The 13,216-nt window shown below is 51.7% G+C and overlaps 1 protein-coding gene across 2 annotated transcripts in view; it reads right to left on the bottom strand.

The window, feature by feature from the left end:
- The window catches only part of acsf2 (acyl-CoA synthetase family member 2), a 196,153-nt gene extending 190,516 nt beyond the window's left edge, over window positions 1-5,637 (bottom strand). For both annotated transcript variants that reach the window (XM_070857422.1, XM_070857423.1), the window contains exon 1: window positions 5,418-5,637. In XM_070857422.1, the coding sequence (XP_070713523.1) occupies window positions 5,418-5,551 (134 nt within the window). In that variant the 5' untranslated portion in view covers window positions 5,552-5,637. The remainder of the gene's footprint in view (window positions 1-5,417) is intronic.
- Window positions 5,638-13,216: the final 7,579 nt, after the last annotated feature.

Genomic DNA, 13,216 nt, shown 5'->3' with positions numbered 1-13,216 from the left:
CACTGCAGTCAAGGCCACCTACGGTCCAAACTCCCAAGGCCCTACCCCACTCCTGGACAAGAACGGGGAAACACTCATCAAGGACACCGAGAGGTAGTCAGGGCCCAATGGAAGGAGCACTTTGAAGATCTCCTCAATTGAGACTCTGCCTTTGACTCGAGTGTTCTCGACTCCATCCCGCAACATGCGACCCGCCACCAACTCAGTGAAACTCCAACGTTGCACGAGGTAGGCAAAGCCATAAAACAGCTGAAGAATAACAAGGCTACGGGAGCGGATGGAATCCCTGCTGAGGCACTGATGTATGGCGGAGAGGCACTGTTGGCACGGATACACGACCTCATCTCTCTCATCTGGAGGAAGGGGAGCATGCTGGGAGATCTCAGAGATGCAGTGATCGTGACCATCTTTAAAAAGGGGGGACAAGTCCGACTGCGGCAACGACAGGGGAATCTCCCTACTTTCAGCCACTGGGAAAGTTGTCGCTCGAGTTCTCCTCAATCGTCTTCTCCCTGTGGCCAAGGAGCTCCTCCTGGAATCACAGTGCGGATTTTGTTCCCTACGGGGCACAACGAACATGATCTTTACAGCGCGCCAGTTGCAGAAAAAATGCAGGGAACAGCACCAGCCCTTATACATGGCCTTTTATGATCTTACAAAGGCCTTTGACACTGTCAACCGTGAGGGTCTATGGAGCGTCCTCCTCCGTTTCGGATGTTCCCAAAAGTTTGTCAACATCCTTCGCCTGCTCCACGACGACATGCAGGCCGTGATCCACGACGACATGCAGGCCGTGATCCTTACCAATGGATCCATTACAGACCCAATCCACGTCCAGACCGGGGTCAAACAGGGCTGCGTCATCGCTCCAACCCTCTTCTCAATCTTCCTCGCCACCATGCTCCACCTCACAATCAACAGGCTGGAGTGGAACTAAACTACAGAACCAGTGGGAAGCTGCTTAACCTACACCGCCTCCAGGCTAGGTCCAAGATCACCCCAATCTCATTGAGCTGCAGTATGCGGAAGACGCCTGCGTCTGTGCACATTCAGAGGCTGAACTCCAAGATATAGTCAATGTATTCACTGAGGCATATGAAAGCATGGGCCTTACGCTTAACATCTGAAAGACAAAGGTCCTTCACCAGCTTGTCACCGCCGCACAGCACTGCCCTCCAATCATCAAGATCCACGGTGCGGCCCTGGACAACGTGGACCATTTCCCATATCTCGGGAGCCTCTTATCAACAAAGGCAGACATTGATGCGGAGATTCAGCATCACCTCCAGTGCACCAGTACAGCCTTCGCCCGCCTGCGGAAAAGAGTGTTCGAAGGCCAGGCCCTCAAATCTACCACCAAACTCATGGTCTACAGGGCTGTAGTAATACCCGCCCTCCTGTATGGGTCTGAGGCATGGACAATGTACAGAAGGCACCTCAAGTCGCTGGAGATATATCACCAACGATGTCTCTGCAAGATCCTACAAATCTTCTGGGAAGATAAGCGCACCAACATCAGTATCCTCGACCAGGCTAACATCCCCGGCATTGAAGCACTGACTACACTCGATCAGCTTCGCTGGGCAGACCACATAGTACGCACGTCAGTTACGAGACTCCCTAAGCAAATGCTTTATGTGGAGGTCCTTCATGGTAAACGAGCCAAACGAGGACAGCGGAAACATTATAAGGGCACCCTCAAAGTCTCCCTGGTAAAGTGCGACATCACCACTGACACCTGGGAGACCCTGGCCGCAGACCGCTCAAGGTGGAGAAAGTCCATCCAGGAAGGCGTTGAGCTCTTTTGAGTCTCGATGCAAGGAGCATGAAGAGGCCAGGGGCAGGCAGCGGAAGGAGCGCGTGGCAAACCAGCCCCACCCACCCCTACCCTCAACGAATGTCTGTCCCACCTGTAACAGGGTCTGTGGCTCTCGTATCGGACTGTTCAGCCATCAAGAACTTACTTTGGGAGTGGAAGCAAGTCCTCCTCGATGCCAAGGGACTGCCTATAATGATGATGATGGTGGTGGTGATAGAGCAGTAACTCCCAAGTCACTTCAACAGCGTGTTCTCTCATTGGCACACGATGGACACCCTGACATTGTCCGCATGAAGCAGAAATGTCGCGATTCAGTATGGTGGCCTGGGATTGACACTGGCATCGAGGAGTTTGTCTCACACTGCGAAGCATGCAGTCTGAGCAAAAAGGCTACAAACATTCGACCAGCGCCAATGAACCCTATTCCATGGCCACAAAGATCAGGGCAACAACTTCGGTTGGATATCTTCGGTCCAGTTGAAGCAGCTCCACAGCACCAGCGGTTCATTGTTGTAGTACATGACCTGCATTCCAAATGGCTAATTATCACAACAAGTTCAGTGACCTCATCAACGATTGTCACTATTCTGCAGCGTATGTTCTCAAAGTGGGGCCTCCCAGAGGTCATAATCACTGACAATGGACCACAGTTTGTGTCCGACCAGTTCGCGGATTTCCTCACTCGTCATGCTATCGAGCATCGTCTTACTGCTCGGTACAATCCTCAAAGCAACAGAGGTGTTGAGCGATTTAACCGCGTCATCAAAGAGGATTTGAAAGCCAACCTCGCAGCAGGCCAAACATTTGGCGAAGCGGTTCAATCCATTCTCCACACATACCGTTCGACAAAGCACTCGCTAACGGGGAAGATACCCGCGAGCTCATAATCTTCACTGGCTACTGGACATTCTCAAACACCGCCCGCCCCCCCCCCCCCCCAGTCAAACCTAGCACAGAGACCAGCAGAATGGAACAGAGGCACCGTTCTGTTTCCCAACCGGTAACTTCGAGCAAACACTGCAAGCTCCACACCGGTCTCAGTGTATCAGAACACGACCTGGCTATCTCAGGACTTTGTCTGTACATAGATTGTGGTTTTAAAAAGGGGGGGGGGAAATATGTTATGTTCATACTCTATTTGTTAAAGCTCACTGGACGGGCATTAGGACCATGCGGGAGCTATTCACAGTTGCTGTACTCATGCTGGTTTGGGGACACCATTTTGGGTTGTATAAAAGCACAGTTGAGTTAAGTTACATTTCTCGTGGCTCAGTGTGTCAGTTATTTACATGTATACAACAGGTTGAGGCTCCGCTGATCCAATAGCAACACAGATCTGGAGTAAATTCTTCCACCCGTCCTATCCTCTCTGCCACTTTGTTTCCACACCAGCTCAAAAATCTCTAATCCCAATTTGCCATCCCGGCTCGAAACCACTTCACACCCTAACTTCCCGAATAGAAATCTGGTGGGTCAACTCTCTCCGTCTGCAGCATTAGAGACTCGCCAACAATGGTCACAGAAACAACTTCTGTCCTCCGGGAATCTCCACACACTGTGACTTCGCTTTGAATACGACCAGACCACGAGTGCACTTGACAATCACTCTGCAGTGCAAAGTTACCGCGTTGAGTATTTGCCCGAACTCGCGTTCGACTTGGGACAAATAGTCTCCCCCCCCCCACCCCCGCGCTATTTACACCGACCCTTTTCTGCGCGTGGGCGAAACTGGCCCCGAACACCACGTTGCCTGCGGAGCCCCCACCCACCGCACCCATTGGCGGGGGGGAGGAAGAGAGGGGCAAAGAGCCTGTTGGGGGGGATTGGGGGGGAGAAGAGGGAACTTGGAAGACAAATCACGTTCTTCCAACCCCCTTTACACCCACACCCAACATGGTCCAGAAGACACAACACTATTTTCAGCTGCACCTGTAAATCAGGTGGCCCTGGTTAGGAATGGGGCACTAAAACTGACACAATTAAACAAATTAAACTGGACAGTCAACTGGTTGATATTAGAATGTGGTTGCCAGGGTTGATGATGCACTCCAGTACATTTACACTTTGTACACAATAAAGCTGTAGCAATCCGCACACAGTGCCCCATGAGTGGGGGCTATGGTCCCGCACTTGCGCTGGAGTAAGGCACTTCGGCTGGGGGAGGGATGTGTGCTCTCTGAAGTCCAAATGGATCAGGTTCCAATGGGCAAAGTTGGGCTGGCGGTTCCAGTTACACATTGCAGAGTCACTTCAGGGTGCGGCTTATCCTCCAAGTGGGTCAATAGGCTATGCGATAATGGAGAGCCAGAGAAACGGCTGCAATTCAGTTATTACAAATAAACGCATCCCAAAGTTAAACTGCCAAGATAAGTGTTATACTGCAGGCTGCACTGGTACTCTGTCCATCACAGATGATCTGTGCGAGGTTTACACACACCCTCGGGTTAGACGGAGTTTGGTGTGGGGGGCGACGCTAAACCACTCTGCATCATCGGTGTAGCCCTGTACCCAAGTCTGCTGTAAAACATGTCCAGAATTGGCATTTACATGTAGTTATTCAAAAAAAGTATAAATATAAATTAACAGTTAACCGGAGATAAACAACAGAGAGAGAGAGAGAGAGAGTCAGAGTCACAGAGAGAGAGAGAGTGTGTCAGAGAGAATCACAGAGAGAGTGTCAGAGTCACAGAGAGTCACAGAGAGAGAGAGTGTGTCAGAGAGTCACAAAGAGAGTCAGAGAGTGACAGCGTCACAGAGAGAGAGAGAGAGAGTGTCAGAGAGAGAGAGTGTCAGAGAGAGTCACAGAGAGTGTGTCAGGGAGCGAGTCAGAGTGTCAGAGAGAGAGAGAGAGTCACAGAGAGAGAGAGAGAGAGAGTCAGAGAGTGTCAGAGTCACAGAGAGAGAGTGTCAGAGAGTCACAGAGAGTCAGAGTGACAGAGTCACAGAGATAGAGAGTGTCAGAGAGAGAGAGAGAGAGTCAGAGACAGTCACAGAGAGAGAGTCAGAGAGTGTCAGAGTCACAGAGAGAGAGAGTGTCAGAGTCACAGAGAGAGTGTGTCAGAGAGTCACAAAGAGAGTCAGAGAGTGACAGCGTCACAGAGAGAGAGAGAGAGTGTCAGAGAGAGAGAGAGAGAGTGTCAGAGAGAGTCACAGAGAGTGTGTCAGGGAGCGAGTCAGAGTGTCAGAGTCAGAGAGAGTCACAGAGAGAGAGAAAGTCAGAGTGTCAGAGTCAGAGAGAGAGAGAGCCAGAAAGTGTCAAGAGTCACAGAGAGAGAGTCAGAGAGTGTCAGAGTCACAGAGAGAGTGTCAGAGTCACAGAGAGAGAGTGTCAGAGAGTCACAAAGAGTCAGAGAGTGACAGAGTCACAGAGATCGAGATAGAGAGTGTCAGAGAGAGAGAGCGAGTGTCAGAGAAAGTCACAGATAGAGAGTCAGAGTGTCAGAGAGAGTCACAGAGAGTGTTTCAGGGAGCGAGTCAGAGTCAGAGAGAGAGAGAAAGTCACAGAGAGGTACACACACACCACACACAGACAGAGAGCGGGGGAGCGCCCTGTCTCCACACCATATTGAAGTAATGCTGCGGGCTCCCGGCTGCTCACCTGCCCGGGCGGAGGGTGCTCCTGATCCGGCCGCTGCCTGTGCACCAGTGGCCCCCCACAGCCCGCCCGCTGCGGCTCCAGGACCCAGGGCCCATAGCCCGCGGCAAGGTCCTCAGCAAACTCGCCCAGCCCATGGTGAGCGGGCACGGCACGGCCCGGAATTAGCGCTGGCCTGCGGCCGCACACTAACAGTGAGAGACGGAGGCTGTGCCCACTGCCCCAAGACTTCCGCAGCAGTGTGTGCGGGGTGGAATGACGGCTCTGCGAGCCAAACAGCCTGCCCCGTGTGCTGTGGGCGGAGAGCTGTCACTGGGAACTCAGCAACACACAAAGCCCCAGGATTAACAGTCACAAACTCAATCAACACAAGCCTCACACATCACCAGGTTGAACGTGACCCCGCAGCCTTTGACCAGGACCTGCTGACCATCCCGCAAAACCCTTGCTGGAAGTTACAAATCCACACATGGCAGGCAATGGGGGGGATAATCTGCAGCACTGTGCCGCACGCCACAGTCCAATAGTGCGCTCTATACAGGCTGCGCTGTGCCGCCTGCCACAGTCAAATAGTGCGCTCTATACAGGCCGCACTGTGCCGCCTGCCACAGTCCAATAGTGCGCTCTATACAGGCCGCACTGTGCCGCCCACCACAGTCCAATAGTGCGCTCTATACCAGCGCGCCCACCGCCTCTCGGACACTGCCGTCCAGGCCAACATCCCCAGCACTGAAGCACTGACCACACTCGATCAGCTCCGCTGGACGGGCCACATTGTTCACATGCCAGACACGAGACTCCCAAAGCAAGCGCTCTACTCGGAACTCCTTCACAGCAAACGAGCCAAAGGTGGGCAGAGGAAACGTTACAAGGACACCCTCAAAGCCTCCCTGATAAAGTGCAACATCCCCACTGACACCTGGGAGTCCCTGGCCAAAGACCACCCTAAGTGGAGGAAGTGCATCCGGGAGGGCTCTGAGCACCTCGAGTCTCATCGCCGAGAGCATGCAGAAATCAAGCGCAGGCAGCGGAAGGAGCGTGCGGCAAACCAGGCCCACCCACCCCTTCCCTCAATGACTATCTGTCCCACCTGTGACAGAGACTGTGGCTCTCGTATCGGACTGGGGAGTTGGGGTACTGTCTCTGAAGAGGGCAATCCCCTTCCTCTAGGACCACCTCAACACTCATTTGCCCGGCAGACTCTGTGTCAATTACCCGCTGCCGTTCCACACAAGCCTCGATAAGTGTATGGCTACCACTATCCTGAAGTAAGGGTCTGAAAGGAACGACATGTGTGGTTGAGGCGCGGCATCCCTATAGGGATCCTCCCTCACCTGCGGAATCTACCCCCGACCTCAGCAACTGAACCGAGGTATCATTCCTGTCTGTGACTCTAGCTTCTCTTTCCTGATCCTTCAGCTTTTCTTTTAACTTTTCCAATTCTTTAGCCAGTCTATCCCTGTCCTCTATCAACTGACGGGCACCGCCTGGTCCTGCTCCTTTTATGAGACTCCTCGCGGGATTCATCCACTCAGGCCCTTCTGCCTTCCATTGCTGTAACCCCTGTCTCACTTCCATGACTGAAATTCCTGAGCTCTCTGATACAAGCTTTCTACCCTTGCCAATCATTTATCAAAACTATCATCCCCGCCCCAGGCATCTACTTCCAGAGCTACAGAAGGGGGTAGGAGAGTCAAATTGATCTCTCTTTGTGTACCATCCCCGTAATGACTGATATCAATCCACTTACTTCCCAAACTTTTACATAGTGCCAGCCGCTTTATTAACTGTGGCCCTGAGTGAGCACCAAAGATTGCAACTATTATTCTACCAAGCAGAGACCTGGAAGTTGTTCCAAAACCTACTACCTTTCCCCGGTGATTCCCTAAAGCTTGCAGAATTGCGTGAACCCTTTGTTTCTCTGATATGTTCCCTGACTGCCACCATCCCAGAATATTACACCACCACTGGGCAAACTTATTAAGATCCTAAAGCGGTGCAGGTCCCACTTCACTAAGGATCGCTCTCATGTTGTGTAACTGTACCCCTCCTCGCTCATACCAGGAATTCTCACAGTCACATAAGATAGTGTTCCCTTCAGGAGCTCCATAGGGAGTAGAGGAATCATGAACCTGCTCTCGCCTTGTCCGCTCGAGCGTGCTTCCCCCACTCTCTGCATTACCGGAAGGCCGTGTAAAATGTTGTGGGGTGTTAAGCGTCTGAGTAACCGAAGAGGCATCTAAGTGCTCCGCCTCCGTACCTAACGTTGCCACGCGAACCACGCGGGTTCGAGGCTCCGAAGTCAGAGAAGACAAGGGAGCTGCGGAAGGGAACGGTGGGCATTCTCCCTGTCCCTTAATCCCATTTTCAACTGTCAGCCCGGGGAATCCTCCGAATACCACCCAGCTTTATCAATTGCTGTCTCCGCTGGGCAACCTAATACCACCATCTGCTGCAGCTTAGATATTCCTTTCTCTAGATCTTAATAACGCTTCTGTTCATCAGCAAGATCCTGATCCAGTGTCAGAACAGTCCTGGCTGCCCCGAGTGCCTGAAATCACCAATTCTCTACTCCTTCACTCACTGCTGTTAGCTGCTCTCTGAGTTCTGAGACTTCCCTATCTCGAGCCTCAGCCTCTTCTCCGAACGTTTGAATCCCCAGCATGAGACACTGCAACACTAACGCTTTTCTCTTTTTATCACTTTTTAACCCAAACACTTTAATCTTTTTTAACTGGACACTCTCCACTGAAGACTGCCGTGTCTCTCTCCATCCTCCTGTCATTGTTTCCTGCCTTATCCCATAAGGTCCCCCTTTCGACTCAATCCACTCATTCAGAAATGACCGGACCTCAACTGGAATATCCCCTGAGCCTCCCATTACTAACTGAAGATCCCTTTAAGTCACTACAACTAGGAGGATGCTCACCCCTCGAAGTGATGTGTGGGAAACACTTCAGCCAACGAGCTTTTGAAAATCACGTCAGGGTCACCAAGATGTTGTACAGCGTTCTTGCTCTTTTGGCGTCATTGCTTTAAATGTCGAATTACACACACACTCAGTTGTAGTAATGGAAGCATCAGGTCTTTTATTTAGACAGTCATACTGTACAACCCAAGTAGCAGGCCGGGGAGCGGAAGGAGCAGTGTGGCGGCCTATCACTCCAGGGAGCAGCACGTGTTGGTGCAGGAGGGCAATGGCAGCGAAAAGGGCGACTGGATTGGACATCACCAAGATCCAGGTCGCTGATTGGAGTGTGGGCAGGTACAGCAGTAGCAGTGAGGTCGGGGCGAAGGAGCGGCGAGAGATTGTAGAGGGACGTGATCGGGGCCCAGGAGAGGTGAGAGCTCGGGGCCCAGAAGAGGCGAGGGCCCAGGGGCAGCACGAGCCAGCCCACACTGCGATATGTGTGCGCACTAGGTCCGTGCAGCAGAGCTGGTCTCCAGTTGTCTTGGTTAATCCTTGCCACTGGACCAAGACCTAGCTCTGTCAAGCCCGTGTGGTGGCTGGTGTGCAACGGTCACCACATGTTAAAAAAATCCACGCACAGGCATCTTCCACCCTCCAACATGTAGTTCAGGTCCTTCATTGAAACACCTGTGAACTTTTTGGCATGGCAGCAAGTCATCCTCGACTCGAGGGACTGTCTATGATGATGACAAACCAAGTATGAAAGTTACTGAGACACTTCACAAAGGCAGCTTTCTGCTTGTTCCGATTTCCGTGGCAGCTTGTGACACACACATCTTCGAGTTTCCAGTGTCTAATGTGTGTGGCTCAAACAGCCTTCCCTCTCATCTTTATACCAAAAAAGCCTTTGTACTCTTGTTTCCTTGCATAGTACATACAGATAATTAACACAGACAATGTCATGAATTGCTGTACATAAACCAGATCGCATAGTAATCAGAAACAGGAGTTTCTTTGATTCCATGCACAGATAGTATCGATGATACATACAAATACTTAACATACAGATAAATGACCAGCTACTCATTATCCTGAAGTCAAGTCTCGCTGCCATAAATTGACTCCCACCATGCAGTACTGTAAACACACAGGTGATCAGATAGACACATTTGAATGGCTACATGACTCCATATCGTCTAACAGCCTGTATCGATCCAAATATCCTCTGTTTCAATCTTCAACTTTTAACCCTTTCGATTTCTCCAGACTGCGCCAAAGCAAAGTGTTTCAGAAATACAGGCTTTCACTCGCGGACATTGTGGCATGGGCTATGGCTGACGTTGCAGTAGTCATTGAGCACCAGGCCGACGCTATTGGAGGCCTGCAGACTGTCATGTTGTCAGTGCGTGGTGACATCAATTAGCTCTGTGGTGCGCTGCAGTCGCAGTCTGTGTTAATGCAGAGGCAACTTGATGCCACAGACACACTGACCACTGCCATCGGGTCTGGGGCCCCATCAGTTCTATGTTGCCGAAGCACGGCAGCAATCTGTGCTCAGCTAGATGCTCCAGATGATGAGGCTCTGCCCCGGGGGAGTAGCAGTGTTTCGGGCCTGTTGGAACGTGATGTCCTCTCTCAGGACAACATCATTCCACCCTTGCACCTGCCGCTCTCTGCAACCCAGCCCCCACAGAGTGCTGCAGCCCGTGCTGAGGTGAGGCAGTCCGCAGCCAGCCCTTCCAGGGCCCAAGCTGGTCAGGAACATCCTGCTAGGCCATCATGTGTGGCAACGGCTCAAAGTGACCAACTGACTACCAACCTTGCTGCAGGCCCTGAGACCCCATTGAGGAGGAGCAGTAGGCATGGGAGGAGGGAAAAGGGAAGGGGTGGGAATGCACTCAACAAATCCTATTAAACAACTGGAGGATGGTAGCCACAGCTGCTGGCCTTGTTCAGCCTTGTTTAAATCTGAACTCGTGCAAATAGTTTCACTTGGATGAACCAGCAAACAATTGTTTGATAGTCGCCAGAGATGGCTACCTTGTTGGAAAATGAACTCATGTAAATCGTTGCACTTGGATGTTGCTGGGAATGTTTGGAGGGACCTTCTTAGTTTGATTAATTGCTGAGGGTTATGGTGTTATGTTGTGTTATTTTACAGCACACTATGATTTTTCTGGTAACTAAATTAACTTTTGCTTTTTGACATTATTGTGTTGGGAGTTATATACAGGGAGGCTTGCAGGGTGGGGAGCGATGTGTTCAGCAGATGCCAAGGTGTATAGGGTGGCCATTCTGCTTGTATAGTGTCATTCACTGGAATCGCTTCGTGACGAGTCTCTGACGAGCAGCCCTTCCAGCCGTAGCAGTCTCAGGCTCCGTCACCACCTCCTTACCGAGGCGGAGCTACCTTATGCATTGTTCCTCGGACATATTACGGTAAGAGTAATGCACATAGTAAACCCCTGCGTGTGTACGGCCTCCTGGCCCGATGTCTGGGACCTCTCCTCTGGCGTGGACCCACACTCGCCATAAGCCGTCTGTAGCCGGCACCTTTGAATCTTCGCCGTAGGGCGATGTGGTGTGCCATCACTGCCCCCATCGAGTTGCAGAGGTACCAGCGCGATACGAGTTGCCAATGTCAATGACCTGAAGCCCACCAATGTTTGGGAAACCCTAGTGGCCAAGCTGAGTGGTCAACAGACGCAGCACGCCAACACGTACGCACTGAGCGAGGACCAAACGCTGCACTGACCACGACCTCTGTGCCCCGGGCTGCAACTCCGTTTAAATGCCGCCCCAGAATCCTAACCCTGCCGTGTCAATGCCACGTTTTGTGTCGTGTTCCTCGCCAGCGAGGCAGAAAAAGTGAATTTGGCGAGGCCGGCCGCAATGAGGCGTTACACACGAACCAATGTCAGGATTTCCATGGCGGTAGTCGGCGGGGCAGCAATTCTTTACGCCCTTGAAAAACCAGATTTTACACCAGGCGAACCCTGGCATTATCAGCTGACGTTAGCAACCGACCTTCAGCTCCCGAGTTTCCGTCCCAGAATTACATACTTAGAATCATACAGCACAGAACAAGGCCATTCGGCCCATCGTGCCTGTGGCTGCTCTTTGAGGAGCAATCCAATTAGTTCCATTAGTATACAAAAATGTTGCCAGGGGAACTCAAATAACCCACAACGGGAATTAAACTGACACAAGCAGAGACAATCGGACGGAAAATAAGATTCCCACTTGCCCTGTCCATATTTTAAAAAGCGTTCCTAAATCGCGGTTCCAAGTATGCTACTCTGTGTTGGCGCTCTCACTTCCTGCTCTCACTTCCTGCTTACACTTCCTTCCCTCACGTCCTGCTCTTACTTCCTGTCCCACTTCCTTTCCTCGCTTCCTGTTCTCACTTCCTATCCTAACTTCCTGCTTGCACTTCATGCCCTCACTTCCTGCCCCCTCACTTCCTGCCCCCACTTTCTGCCCTCACTTCCCGCCCTCATGCCCTGCCCCCACTTCCTGCTCTAACTTCCTGCCCTCACGCGCTGCTCTGACTTCCTGCCCTCACTGACCCCTGCACCCTGGGGGAATCCAATGCAGGACGAAGTGACAGCCATTCTACAAAAGCAAAATACTGCAGATGCTGGAATCTGGAATTGCTCATCAGGTCAGGCAGCATCCGTGGAGAGGGAAACAGAGTTAATGTTTCAGGTCGATGACCCTTCATCAGAACTGAAAAAGTTCGAGATGTAACAGGATTTTAAGCAAGTGCAGGGGGAGGGGAGGAAAGAACAAAAGGGAAGGTCTGTGATTAGGTGGAAGGCAGGAGAGATTAGAGAGACAAAAGGGATGATGGTGCGAGGCGAACGGAGATGGTAATGGGACAAGTGAAGAAACAAAAGATAGGTCTAGAGAGGGTGTAAATGGGAACAGCAGAATCACCAACAGCTGCCCTGGGAAAGGGAGGAACAAAAATGGAAACAAACAGAAAAAAAGAAAAAAAATAGAGGCAGGGGTTACGGTCTGAAATTGTTGAACTCGATGTTGAGTCCAGAAGGCTGTAAAGTGCCGAATGGAATGATGACGTTCTGTTCCTCAAACTAATTTGCCTTCTAGTTTTAAGTTTAGTTCATAGTCAAATAACTAGAGGTATGGCAGGGATGCTCAGTCCCGTGGATTGCACATCCTGTGGATGCTTCGTGCAGCCGGGACGACCACGTGTGTGGGAGGTATCTCCAGCTGCACCAACTCGAGCTCCGTGTTTTGGAGTTTGAGTGGCGGCTGGAGTCACTGCGGTGCGTCTGTGAGACTGAGAGCTACGTGGATAGCACGTTTCTAGAGGTGGTCACCCCGCAGCTTAAGGGTGTGCAGGCAGAGAGGGAGTGGGTGACCCCTGGACAGAAGAGGAGGACTAGGCAGGTAGTGTAGGAGTCCCCTGAGTCTATCTCACTCTCCAACCGGTATTCTCTTCTGATGGTGGCTCTGGGGAGCCAAGTCCACGGCACCACGAGTGGCTCAGCTGCACAGAGGGGGAGGAAGAAGAATGGAAGAGCTATAGTGGTAGGGGATTCGATAGTCAGGGGAGCAGACAGGCGTTTCTGCGGCCACAGACGTGACTCCAGGATGGTATGTTGCCTCCCTGGTGCCAGGGTCAAGGATGTCACTGAGCGGCTGCAGGGCATTCTGGGGGGAGAGGGTGAACAGCCAGAGGTCGTGGTCCACATCGGTACCAATGACATAGGTAGGAAGAGGGATGAGGTCCTGCAGGCAGAGTTTAGCGAGCTAGGAGAGAGATTAAAAAGCAGGACCTCAAAGGTACTAATCTCTGGACAACTCCCAGTGCCACGAGCTAGTGAGTACAGAAATAGGAGGGCAGAGCAGATGAATACGTGGC

Source organism: Pristiophorus japonicus, chromosome 16 (assembly GCF_044704955.1).
Source record: "Pristiophorus japonicus isolate sPriJap1 chromosome 16, sPriJap1.hap1, whole genome shotgun sequence".
NCBI classification, from domain to species: Eukaryota; Metazoa; Chordata; class Chondrichthyes; family Pristiophoridae; genus Pristiophorus; species Pristiophorus japonicus.
This window is presented reverse-complemented; position numbering and strand designations above follow the sequence as displayed.